General features: G+C 53.3%; 1 protein-coding gene across 1 annotated transcript; it reads right to left on the bottom strand.

Moving 5' to 3' along the window:
* Positions 1-55: 55 nt before the first annotated feature.
* On the bottom strand, positions 56-4039 carry N0V96_006456 (uncharacterized protein; the record flags this gene model as incomplete). The annotated part of the gene is made up of 4 exons (XM_053194926.2): positions 56-1026; positions 1079-2028; positions 2082-3376; positions 3431-4039. The coding sequence occupies 4 exons, from the start codon at positions 4037-4039 to the stop codon at positions 56-58; spliced, it is 3825 nt and encodes a 1274-aa protein (XP_053047497.2).
* Between the last annotated feature and the right edge of the window lie 9941 nt (positions 4040-13980).

Here is a 13980-nt window from a genome sequence, read left to right as displayed (position 1 = left end):
AGTGTTGGTAAGACCCCTCCTCTGTTGCTGCCGCTGGAGAATCACGTCCAGACTTCTAGTCCCGGGGCGCACGGGAGCTAAGTCCCTCTCTCACAGCCTCAAGAATCAAGTCCTTGGCCTTCTCAACGCCATCGGCGTTACCGATAACCTCGATCGCATCCTCCTTAGCATCGTTACGGGGGACATTAATCTTGCAACCGCTCTGCTTGCGGATGGAGTTGACCTTGCTGCCACCCTGACCGATGACATAGCGGTAGGTCTTGGGGTCGGGCAGGACTAGGTAACCGGTGTGGGTGTTCTTCTTTGCCTGCTCAATAGCAGAAGCGATCGCAGCCTTGGCCTTCTCAAGGTTCTCGGGAGAGCCGCGAAGCACCCAGGCAATCTCGCCATCCTCGCCAGCAGCGCTGTCCACAACCTTCCAGGAGTGGGCGTCAGCGGTGGCATCCTCGTCATCGGTGATCAAGGGCAAAGCACCACCGTTGCTGCGGCTGGCGGCAGCGCTGGGCTTGGGAGGAAGGGCCTGTCCAGCGTGGTCGACCGAAACCTGGTGGTTGTTGCGGAGCTGGCGGAAGAACTGGCCGTTGTTGGAGATGGAGTGGTGAAGGCTGCGCGGCACCTGGAGGGTCTCTCCCTCCTGCTCCTTGACGAGCGAGGCGATGTGCTCCTTGGCCTTCTCAACGTTCTCGGGACGACCAGTGATCTTGACACCAGTCTTGCCATCACCCTGACGGGGAATGTCAATGGAGACGGTGAACTGGGACTCAAGCTGACGCTTTGCGTCTCCGCCACGACCGATCAGGGTTCTGTGCTTCTCGATGGGAACCTCAAGAACCTCAGTGACCTGGCTCTCCTTCTCTGCCACAATCTCCTGGATCCGTGCAACGATCTTGTTGACAATGTCGGAGCGGCCCTCAACCTTGATGGTGTTGCCATCAGCCTCCTGCTTGGGGAACTGGATGGTGCGCGCAAGCTCGCGGCGGTCATCGGATCCACCAGCCTTGACAACGAGGTCGCGGAGGTTGGCGCCTGAGTATTGTTAGTTGAAGCTACAAAATCCGAATGGTTCAAGTGATCTTACCTCCAGAACCGATGAGAGACTTATGGTGCTTCTTATCCACCTCAATAGTCTGCACAACGGTGTCGTTGAAGACATCTCGCTTCTCTTCGAGAGCCTTCTTAGCGGCAGCAACCTGAGGCTTGGTACCCTTGATCAAAATCTCCACAGTCTCGGCGTCGCGAGCACTAGGGATATCAATCTTGGCACCAGTTGCCACGCGGAGCTCCTCCAGGGCAGCACCACCCTGTCCGATAATGGACGGAACTTGCTTCTGCTGAACAGACACAGTCGCAGTGAAGGAAGTGTCCTTGAGGTACTGGAGGAGAGAGAGGATCTCGTCGCGGGCCTCATCCGCTCCCTTCTTGGGACCACGGACAATGACCTCGTCGGGCTCCTGCTGACGCTTAGGCTTGCCAGCATCGCTGCTGGCATCGGCGTTCTCCTCGTCCTTCGTGTTCTTGCCGGATCGGGGGAAGAAGATCAAGACCTTGTACTTGCTTTGGAGGCGGTTCGTGACGCTGCCACCCGCACCAATGAGCTCGCGGTGGAACTTGGGATCGACCTTGAGGATGTGGGTGACCTCGTCGGCCAGAGTGCGGCCCAGAGAGCTGATGTGCGCCTTGGCGGCCTCAGCCTTGGCCTTGGGGCCCTTCAGCTCGACCTGGCCATCCTGAACCTGGATCTCGACGTCGAAACGATCACGGAGCTCCTTGATGTTGGAGCCGCCCTTTCCGATAAGGTGGTTGGCGTACTTCTGGGGGAAGTCGAAGGACATGGTGAAACCACGTTCCTTCTCGTCCTCCTTCTCTTGCTCGACAAAGGCGATGACCTTGGCCTCGAGGTTCTTGACAGCAGAGGCGGGACCACGCAGGTTGACAACGGTGCCAACCGAGGAAACGCGGATGGGAATCTGGTCGTCAGCCCGGTTGGCCTGTTCCTTCTTGATGAAGCGACGGAGACGCTCGTGGAACCTGTAAAATGCAGTTAGCGAAGATGCTCATGCGAATGGGTTTGACACACTCACTTCTGGGGCACGTCAACTGAGGCAGAGGCGATCTGCTCCTGCTTGTTGATGATATCCAAAATCTGCTTGCGGGCCTCCTCCAGGCCCTTCTGGAAGGCCTGGATCTCATCCTGAGAGGGACGACCGGTCTTGATCTCAGGCTTGGGCTCAGAGGCAGAGGGTCCCTCGAAGACCAGAAGAACAGGAGCCTCAGGCTCGCCAGACTCAGGAAGGATGACGTGAACGCCGTGGCTGTTTCTCATGCGAGGGCTGACATCCTTCACCAGGTAGTTGTGGTAGAAGGGGTCAACAGGAATCGGGGCAATTCTGGCAGGAGGAATGGCATGCACAAGCTTCTCAATGGCCGACTGAGCCTGGAGAACGCTCTTACCGTCACGAGCGTACAGCTCATAGGGCGAAGCGCCAGCAGAGGTGAATGGAGTGTTGATGTGAGTGTTGTGAGCACTCTCAATGTCGTCGAACAGATCGCGGTGACGCAGGTAACGGGTGACATTGCGGGCGTGCGTGTTAACACCTCCAGGGGCGTTCTTGTGGAATCTGCCGATGTCGAAGGTGGAGAACTGCATGTTCATGGCTCTGTCCATAGCAGTCTCGACACCCTTAGTGAGCTGAGCTGCGGGACCAATGACGGTGACAGAGTCGTCATCCTCGTCAGTCGGCAAAAGAATGGTGCAGCCAGTCTGGTTGAAGAAATCGTCGAGTGTCTCGCCGCGGCGGCCAGCAATGAACTGGTGACGACCCTTCTGCAGACTGAACTGGTCGATAGCAAGCTGGTTCTGGAGCTCCTGAACACGGCGCTCGATCTCAGCGCGCGCAGCCTGGACGGCAGCGCGGTCACCCTGAAGCTGAATGTGGTTGTCGGCGGCAGGAACGAACACGGGGCGCTCACCCTCGTTTGCTACAAGGCTGCGGCCACGAGGAGCCCAGATCTGGTGTGCAGGAACGCGGACCGTGACACCGTTGTTCTCGTAGCGACCGATATGGCTGTTTCCAGGGCCCGCAATAAAGGGGTAGAACTCAGCCGGGATGCCGCGAAGCTTGCTGTTGAGGTTGGCAGTACGATCTCCGGCAATCTTCAGGATCTCGTTGCGAGCAGAAGCGGCGGATAAAGCATTGCCCTCGACGAGAACATCAATGGTAGAGTCATCATCCTCATCGATGGGAGCGCCGCCCTCCTCCGCCTTAGGGAGTTGGACTCGGGCGCCAGACTTCTCCTGAATAGACTTGATGACAGAGCCACCTTTTCCAATGATGTGGGCACGGGCAGATTGGGGGATCGGGACCTTGATGGTAGTCTGGAAATGGGACGTCAGCATGGGCGCTCGGTGGAGAAAGGATTGGCCACTTACCTTGGTGCCAATTTGCTGGACGAGGTCCTTGAGGGCCTGCTGAGCAACGTCCTGGGGGCCCGTGGCCTCGAACTTGAGTTTTCCGTTGGGTCCGTTTGACAGAGTGATGTTGGCGCGCGACTTGCGGTTGATGTCCTTCATGATATCAGGGATGGGGCGCTTAAGCTGGTTGCGCGGGAGGATGAACTGGGGATCCAGGACAACCGTCTCGACGTTACGACCAGGAATCGACATCTTGGGGGTGGCAGCTCCTGAGGCGGGAGTCGAGGAGCGAGAAACACCGTTGGCGGGGGTAGAGGCGTTGCTCTTGGCTCCCCAGATGGGGGTGACGTTGGGGCCAGCACTCTTACCCTTCGAGGTTCCGAGCTCGGGGAAAAGCTCATGGGAGTGGGTGTCGATCTTCTTTCCAGAGGCCGAGGCTTCCTTTTGCTTGTTCGCAGCTCTGCTCGAGCTGGGCTCGGCCCAGGAAGGAGCGTCGCCGGACTTTACGGGGAGATCCTCATCGGGGACGTCCTCAACAGTGGGGTGCAGGTCGGCATGGGTTTGGAGGAGGCGCTGGGCAGCTGAAGTCTCAGCGCCGTTGGCAACAGTGGAATCGGTAGAGGCCATGAGGCGAGTTGACTGTAGTCTTCGTGGTAGAGAGAAGGGTTCGATGGTGTGATGGGAATAGGAGAAGATCGGTATATCTGCAAGGGGTAGCGATACTTAGTTAGCTGATGTGTTCTGCTGAAAACGCAGTTACGGCAGGAGCGCTCATTGAAGGAAGGAAGCCGGAAGAGAAGAAAAAGATAAAAACACTCACAACTGATGGTATATACGGCAGTGGGACAAGACCAGTAGAATCAGACCTCCGATGAAAGAAGACTGAAGCGTGAGAAACCGTAGAGCAGCGAGTAACCGATGGGAAGATGGATTTTGATGCTGGCTTAGAACATTGTGACCCTAACCGGCAACAATAATCGTATCCAGGAAGTTGAATCGGGGAAGAGGGAGTTGGCGAAGGGAACAGGCCAACCAATTGATGGTTTGAGAGGTGGGAGAATAGGTTACGGAGATGGATTTGAGGATTCGGGGGGGAATAAGGGTGAGGTGGAAGATTCTCGACTCCACGATGGTCGAGCTGTTCAATTGGAAAGTGGAATTTCTGGCGCGGGCAGGGGTGCTACTTCCAGAAAGGTTCCGCCTGCCAGAGGTCCAGTGCTCCAATCGACTCCACTCTTGATGACCCCACACTTAGCCTCAGCCACAACCTAAATTGTTAGAGTGCCCGGGAGGCACGATGGCCGGGTAAGAGCTCCGGCGTTACGTGGGGCCGCCTGCCGACTTGAGCCCGGGGTCGGGTGTCCGCATATATCTCCGGCCTCCGGCGCTTGGACAGCGATGATTCGTGAAATTTCTGAACGTTGAAGCTGTCAAGGACCGAGTCGTCAAGAGTGCCGTCAAGCATTTACACCGCGGAGCATGGTCCGTCTCATGAACATGCCCATTCCGAAGCTGAGATGTCCATGCCGGATTTCGAGGCTGGTAACGTTCAGTGGCCTACGTTTCAATAGTAGAACGACCTCTCTGCTTGGCAATGCTCTTGGTTTAACTCGTATCCAGCTCGTCTCGTATATCTAACTATCCAAACAATTTACAAGGCAAGAACAAGTAATCCTTCAGATGTCGTTGATAGGAAATATGGTCATGTCTCAGGAAATCGCAAGAAAGTCATTTCCTCAAATTGACAAAGTGAGAGTTGAGAAGCCGCCAACGGAAATTTTAGCTGACGCAGAGAGAAATGTCCTTGTGATAATCCATCTGATATCCTCGAGGCAGACGTTGTCGTTCCATCTCACTTTTCACTATCGGAGTCCGAATATGCAAACTTATGAGGCTTGGGTGACGAACTTGGAGTCAAGTAATACAAGGAAAAGCCATTAATTCAGACATCTGACTAGCCTTAGCTCTCTAGATCATTCATTACTCTGTTACTGCCCGTCGTAAGTTGACCAAGGGTTGCCAAATAGATGTAGCCATCCTCGTTACATCCTCAATGTACATGATACGCCTGACTTCAAATACTATGGCAAGCCAACAAGCCTGTGTTGGTTTGACCAACAAGCAGAAACAGTGAGAGTCATGAGATCCTTTTTGCTCATCTGTACGTCCTTCTTTGTCATATGGCTGGACAGCGTTGGACCACAAGTGCTTGTAAGTGGAAGACCTATGCAGGGAAATCCAATCGGGCAAATTGACGAAGTTTCCAGCATGAGGAGCTGTATGTGGACTCATCAAACGCTCAAACCCCTCAAGCACGGGGTTTGTAAGAAATCAAAACAACATCAAGCAACTCTAGACTCCATTAACATCAGTCCACCCGCCTGGCACATGGAAGGGTGATACCCGAATCGCCTCTCGTCAGAAATCACCTCTAGCTGAGATATCTGACCTCTACCTCTTTGATCTTCAACCGACAGCATGGTTTGCCCAATCTTGTTGAACCCTCGCCTCTCTTCGCCTGGTTATCAAACGCAAAAGATCGAGTGCTTATCAAAGGGTAAGCTGCATTGTGCAGTGACGATCGCCAGAGAGCTTTTGGTTTGTGTAGTTCCAGGTACAAACAAATAATCATGCCTCCTTCTGTCCGAAATGACTGGAGAGACATTGCCAGCAAGGAGAACATGATTCGATGAAAAATCTTTATATAGTGAGGTATTTCAGCGCGAAAGGTGCGAATTTCTCGTTAACAAACATAACGCTGTAGCGAGTAAGCAAGAGTCTATGCGAAAGGTGGGCAAAGTGGGTGACGATAGGATCCGTATCTCACCTTGGCCAAGATTCCTCTTCTTACTGCCGTCACAATCGTCGCCAGAAACTGCAAGCCCACTCTCTCCATGGTCCTTTCAGATAGTCCCTTCGAAAGTATTAACGACGATCTGTCAAAATAGGAAATGCTGACATAGAGGGGAATCATCTACATGTTGACTGGGGGTACACCAAGTTGTTACCCACTCGGCAAGGTCCTCATCACCTAACAAACGATGACTGACTATTCCCACAAAAGCATTGTGAAGGGGAAAGTTTCCTTTAGACTCAGGCTTTACTCCCCAGATGACCAATACCTTAGATGAACGTGTGAGTTGGACCCTTCATGCACCCGAGAGTTCGGGGCATGATGAAGTTTGCTGTGTATGGACGAGTTTACCAGGATCTACACAACCTTATACCTTATACCTTTCCCTTTCCCTTTCCCCTGGTCAGGAAACATTAAACGATTAGACTCGTAAAGAGTTTCCAGTGCCGAATTACTCACGTCTAATACGGCAGTCAGCTTGGAGATGTCGGCCTGACGGCTCTTTACTATGACCACGACGCACCCTGCTCAGGATGTAGATATGGAGATCGCAGTCATTTTTGCTGGTAGGTAGTCAACTACCCCGCCGAAACCCGAGCACTTGAGTTCGCGTTATGAGAGGGATGATCCATGAGTCTCCTCGGCCTGACTGTCAAGCCCAATCGCGGGGTATTCTGAGCCAGGCGGCATTTGGAGCACAGTACGGCCTGACCTGGGATCCTTTGAAGGCTCAAAGGGGTAAGCTACAACAAAGCCAATCGTCACTCGTGTGTATCTTCACCTTAGTCTGCATATCGAACACATGCGAGACCAAGCCACCGCACACAATTGCGTGAATGCGTGACATCAGCAATGAGGTTGTCTTACAATAGCCTTCCTCGAACCGGTAGGCCCAACCCGCTCAGCTTCACCAAGACTGTTAGGGAATGGAAGCAATATCACGACCAAATTGCGGGTTGCTCGACTTTCAAGGCACGATATCCGTATGGAGCCAAAGCAATCACAAGAGATTGGCAAGTGTAGATGAAGGACTTCTGTCTCCAGACAATTGAATGTCCTCCAAGATGCAATCAAATGAATTGGACGAGCAGGGCGCGGCGGGTAATCATCAGAGCAGCTGCAGTGATTTCTCCAGGCACCACCTGTTTGCTTTGGTGGGCATTTCTCGGCATCCCCCGCCGTCTCTTCGTCAACACTAGTACGCGGCAAACGGGACCTTGCTTGATGGTGTAACGGCTTTTTGATTACAAACAGAAGCAAGAGAGATAGAGATTGGGGGGTTAAAAATAAGATCACAACGGCCGCGCTACTCTTGGAAGGGAGATGGAGCCAGCCACGGTTCGGTTTCGAAATCCTCCTCTCCATTTCAACGCCTCGTTAGCAGATCTAAGACGACCTCCCGGCCCAGCGCACTATCGCTGGTGCACACCACCAGGTCGCACGGACGTTGACGATGGAATAGGGATGGACAGAAAAATGGTGGTGGTGGTGGTGGTGGTGTATCCGTTGAGTATGGGTCGCGCCCAAGATAATCACTCGGTTGAGCAAGGAGTGTGATCATTTCCCAATCAGCGAGGGCCCAGGAGCGGCGCTGAACGGGAGGGCGGGCGGGCGGGCGGGAAGACGGAGGTAATTAGGACAATTGTCGTGATTCTTCAAGGATTCGTGCAGCCAGCCGGGGATGATATTGGTTCTCATGGACTAGGTGTCTATGCATACACTTGTGACTGGCAGATTGGATACTGAGGAAAGAACAGAGTTGAAAGATATATCATTTGCAATGTGAGAGAGAGACGCCACGGAAAGAGACCCAAAGAGATGAAGCATTAATGCCGGGACCTTTTGTGGAGCAGGAAGCCCAAGTCCCCGATGGTTTGAAACAAAGATTCAAATTCCCTAGGAAGCCAGGAAAGCGCATTGGCCAGCGAAGCCCCGTCGTAAAATTCAGGCTGGCGTGAGAGCATCTCAGACAAATTACATACTCTGTAGGCTGTACCTACATGGAAGTTTGGTCCTGATCTTACCTAAGGTGGTAGCGTCGTGCCTCGCAGTGCGATAATACCAGTCGGTCCCTAGATATTATTACACGAGGGCCCGGCGGCTCAATCCGATCAAAAACGAGGGATTGTAGTTTACAGAAGTAGCATAGATCGTCGCAGCGGATGGACGACAATGTATTCGTGCCTTACCTTTTGGCAGGCTGGAAACTCCAAAGAAGATGCAAGGAACCTAGGAGCGGACGGAGCGGGTGGCCGAAGCTTACCTGTACATTTTCGCAGTGCTCGTTCTGACCCGTGAGGCATGTACCGATACTCTAGGCCGCCGTCCATTCGTCAGATGACAGCAAGATGTCCTGATGCGCGGGAGAAGGGCGCAAGATGACGGTCATTCCCGCGGTTAATTGGACCGGCCCGTGGCTTGCCAAACCAAGTGAGACCTGGTCGCTTTGAAGGTTACCGATGAGTGGGCGAGAATTCTTCGTCGGAAGGGTCTCATTCTCAGCACCCCAACTTTGGGCAAGTATTCGCCTGAGATGAGGTGTCGCATCGCCATGTAAGGCGACCCTCCTCATGAGAGCATCTCATTTCCATCGTGGGTAGGTAGTTGAATTAGATGACCGTAAGGTTTCTCAAGGTATTAATGATCAGAGACAACGCATAGGTTGTGAGAGTTCTCGTTGGCATACCCCTGCTGGACGATACGGATGAAAAGAGGCTATCCGGAAGGAAGAGACCAAACCACCAAATGCCCACGTCCGAGTGTGGTAGGTACTACCTTTACTGAAGTATTTCGCTACCTACCTTACCTGCCGACATCATCATGAAGGGCTGTACGTACCTACATCACAAAGGTGTCAATCAACTGGAAGTCACGGTTAATGGCCTTCCTCTATTCGAACAGATGGCCTCATCTGACTTTTTCATCTCCATGATGATTTTTTATTCCCGGTTCCTACTTTTTGGGTGCCAATGTCATGTCAGCCCAGTACGACAAAATCTCTGTCCATACGGTCGCAATCACTGGGACATTCCCGACGCAACAAGAAAGCATCTCCCTGCCGGCGCGAAATAACGTCAGTTCAAACAAAACAACCCAAGGCTCAAGCACCTCAGGAAAGAAGCTCGGGCAAAAAAAGAAAGCAAACGCCATCATCTAGTCTCTCCTTTTTTCGCCTTTCGACTTTCGACTCCAATTTGCTCCCGCCTTGCCTTCCCCTCTGCCCCGTCCCTCCCTTCCAGCCCTTTCCCCTTCCCCCTCCTTCTCAATTTCGAACCTCCTCGTTTGAAGTCCACTTTTCTCGAAGACGTAGCCGCCAGGGGAAGCCGAGCCGCCGGCCACCACGGGCCAAGGCATTGCAGACGGGAACAACCCTCACATTATCTTCCATCAAACCTGGCATCGAAGCAGGCATTTCCCTCTATATTACAATCCAGCATTGCATGTTCACCTAACCTTATACGCTCCTGTCGACACCGTCGCATACATACAACGCTCTATCTACAGACTACACATCATTCTGCGCCAGCCTGACATGCATTGCTGTATGCATTACTTACGTCAGTCAGCCCATACGAGAGCTTTTTCGTAAGCAATGGCAAAGCAGGTAGCTTTTCGAGCTTCCAAGACTGCCAGAACGGGAGCTGCAGGCAACGTCGCTCGCCCAGCTTCCGAGTTCCTGTTTTGCCACACCAACTTGCCGGGTCAGACAGCATCTGTTATGTACGGAACTGGATTTGCAGCAATGCAATGCATACCTAGCCCTTCCATACCGAGACGACCTGTCGACCTTTTCCCTCTAGTTTCTCTTGCTCCAGGTTTGGGTTCAAGACCCCTGGTGCTTCAGCTTTCTCCTCTCCCTCTCCTCACTGACCTGACCAGTGAACACGACGGCGACCCCAATCCCTGACTCCCGAATACCCTGGCTTCTCCCTACCACATTGCATGCCCGCACTACCTTTGCAACTAAGCAGCCCGTTAGGCTAGAGCCGCCGTGCGATCAGCGAGTCCCGTTGACCACTGACCAGAGACATCCATCACAAACCTGAGATTGACCAAGGATCGACCGTCAGGTCTAAGGCTCCAAACAAGACAAGCACACGAGCAAGCACAGTTGAGTCGACTGAATGGGGCACGGGCGCAGGCTGGAGACGCACAGCACCGACGTTGGCCTAAAGCAACCCCCAACTCCACGGCACGGTGGAACTGCAACTATGTGAGGAAGCACAGCAAGCAACCAGCAAGCTACCTTACCTCGCGGATGTTGCTGGTGGTAGTTGCCGTAGCTCTGCTCTCGAGCTCTCTGTTGGTTGCTTGCTCCCGGTTGCTGTTACTCCTCAACTGGAGCCTGCTGTGCTTCTTCCCGAAAGCAATCAGTTTGAACCACAGACGCGGCCCAGGGGCCCGCGCCGGTGTCTCTGCGCCGGCTCTCTCTCCTACCCTCCCAAACACGCCAGCGATTCGACGTCGAGCCTATGGGGGAAACACACAGATGATAGTTAGGTAAGTGAAAGACAGGCAACCTGTCTCTCGGTTGTCTGCATTATCATTTTTAGCCCACCAGCAGGGCGAGGAAAGCTCAGACTCGGGGGTTGTTGTTGCCAAAATACTTTGCATTCTATTCTGGGGTACGAGGTGTTGTGCGATGCACATCTGCCACAACTACGAACACGCCCCCAGCTGCTTCTATAGTAGACACCATTCCCATCTCCTGTCTTTGATATAGGGACCTGCAAGTGCGAGTCCCCTCACCCCCGTTTTCAAAGGAAGCTGTTCCGCCGCTGGTGGAGTAAGCTCGTCTCGCGTAGTTTTGCCCGAGGTAGCCTTGCTCAGACAGCATAGGTAGGTACGGATACAGATACAGGGACACTGGAAGTTTCCCGGCGATGATGATGATGACGATGAGGGGCACACGACAGGGCATGTGGTTGACAGTGTATCTTGTCACCATACACTGTAGGCAGAATGGCGTTGATTGCTTGGTGTCACCTGTTCAGTTGCGATTGTTGGTCGGGCCGCTGGATGTGCTAGGTACTGACAGCCCAGCCCCTTCGCTGTATCAGACAAGTCGGGACATGAGCTCGCAGAGATGATCTTTTGGTGATACGTCTGGAAAGGAAAATAAGAAAAGAAGCTGGTAGCAGGCGCCTCAAGACGACCAGCCTGTCTTCGTGTCAGTCTCAGTCTACGGTTGTATGCGTGGGAGTCAGCCTGGAACGAAAGCAGGTCCCGAGATGAAGTCATTTCGAGCACGGCTCCGACAACTACCATGCGCTACAATATGAGAGGAACATGCAGCTGGATCAAAAGTACAGGGCAGGGCAGGTTTCTTCTTTCGACTGCAGCGCATCTACAGCACTTATTAGCATGCATCACAAGTTTGAAAGTCGGCCAGTCGGCTGCCTGTCGTGGCCAATCAGGACCGGAAGCACGAGTGCTGGCAAGTCGAGTCGTCTTTCCCTTTTCAGAGTCCGGCCGTATGCGCTGTCAGTTATTCAGAAAGAAACGAATGACTTGCGTGCTTGAGACGCTTTTGTCCTTCTCAAGATGGTAGGGCACAATGACACCAAGACCTTGGAAAGCTAATCACCTCGGAGGCTCAGTCAGTATGGACCGTGATACTCCAGTAGGGGGAGCCTAATATACGTTTGGAGACAGATGGCGCACTGTGTTTTCTAAATTGGAGTCTATCTCGGACACCCATCTGAAGTCTCAAAGCAAGGCTTCGTGCCTTGGTCAAGGTAAAAGTGTGTGCCCCTCCCATCCAGTCCTGCAGCCAGGGCTCTGTCATCTCAAAGCGTAAGTACTTCGTATCTTAGGTAAGGCACCTAAGTAAGGTAAGGTAGGTAAGGTAAGACAGGTAGACCGTAGGGGCATCTTGCACTGGCCCTGCCCGGGCATTGAATGGAAAGGCAAAAGGCGCAATAAAGTACCTACGTACTTTGACGGTGCCGGATGAGGCCCCACCTCACAGGCTTTTACTCCACCTTTTTCCACACCACCACACCACACGGCCACGGCCACACGGCCACACGGCCCCCAGGCTAAGGAAGCCCGCCCGCCAATTCATCCTCCGATACTTTCGTACCCACCAGCTGCCACGCCCATTTCGCGGCCCTGCTACGCCTGCCCACTTGACTTGGCCTCTTCCAGCCGGTCCCCCTCGTGCCTTCTCCCACTTCAATCTGAACAGACCCCGCTTTTATTTTCCAAGCACCCGAACCAAAACAGACTGGGAAGCACGCGAAGTAGGAGACTAGAACAAGCAAAATGGAACCTCCAACTCCACCCGCTACCTCGTGAGATGAGTGTTCCATTCAGTGTACAGATAGGCTAAGGTATTCTGCTTCCTGAATCCTGTCGGGTGTTGTCTCTTGCAGTCAGTCAGTCTTGCAGCCTGTGAAGAAAGCAAGTCACTGACACACCACTCCACTGAATTTCATTGGATCGGTCGAGTCCTTCTTTACACACTCTTTAATTCTGTACCGCGCAACTTGCGTCCCACCAAACCCAGTCCAGCCCAGTCTTGTCTCGTCTTATCCCCCGCTGCATGTACATTCCAGTCTACTGCGTACACTACCTACGAATACATGATACATTCCCTAGGCAAGTTGGTTCCCGGCAAATTCGACCAGCATCGGCAGCACCAAGGTAATCAGCGAGAGTAGTCCCATTCTTGCCCTAGTCTGACGGCCTGCGCTTCCATCCACCTTTGGTGATTGCTCACTCCACTCGGAGCTATTCGCTACCCAGAACCCAAGATACTCATATCCGTACCCATACGTACTTTTTCACAGAGTTGTCGTCGTGCTGCCGGCTTTTGCTGGCGGTTTGCCCCCCAGTTGCCAGCTTTTCTCGAATCTTGCCAGCTCCGGGTCCCAGTAAAACAATCCCCCGTCGCTCCGTCGTCCACTTCACTCCTCTCGCTCCGCAACCCACCTCACCTCACCTCACCTCACCTCACCTCATACGGCCCAAGAATCCACTTCTTTCGTCTCCATTCAGCCAGTGACAGTCAGCGTGTCCCGGTCCCCATCAAGCACAGAAGTTGCTACAAGCCTGCGACCCAGCGCCTACTTTCATACAGGACCTCACTGGACCAGTGGATAGAAAGGTACCTTAGGTGCCCGGTCACCACCTTAAGTACCCAGGTATCTACTTAGGTAAGTACCTATCCTCCCAAATTCCATTGGTCTATACCTAGGTAAGGTTCCATACCTTATGCTTGGATCGATTACCGCCGCTGCTTGCTAATTAAGACCAAGACCCAAGGCTAAACCGGTCCCCTCTGTCTTGCACGCCTTCCCGGTTCACTCCCCGACTCGAAAAGTCTCGAGACACGGCTGTCACTGCGACTGTACTTGGAGTTTTGCTGCCATCTACACTATTCTTGCTGGTATCACTGGCCCCTCCACACACCTTACTATACCTTGCCCACCAAGCCTTATCACGTCCAGCTTGAGGACCGTAGACTCTTAGAGACTGAGAGTTGGTAGGAGGCAGACAGACCACCACCACCACTACCACACAGCCGTCGCCGCCGCCGCGTGCGTACCTCTCCCGCCGTCCACTCCACGTCTCAAGCACAAGTCCAAGGGGAGACAGCATCGCATTGTGCCTGTACCGAGTTTTTTCCTCCTCACACACCCTCTATTCATACCCTCTTTTTTCCCTTCCTTTCCCTTTCTTCGACGTTTTAGACTTTTTAGGGTGTATC

This window comes from Colletotrichum fioriniae (genome assembly GCF_027942845.1).
Source record: "Colletotrichum fioriniae strain IMI 355084 chromosome Unknown scaffold_7, whole genome shotgun sequence".
NCBI lineage: Eukaryota > Fungi > Ascomycota > Sordariomycetes > Glomerellales > Glomerellaceae > Colletotrichum > Colletotrichum fioriniae.
This window is presented reverse-complemented; position numbering and strand designations above follow the sequence as displayed.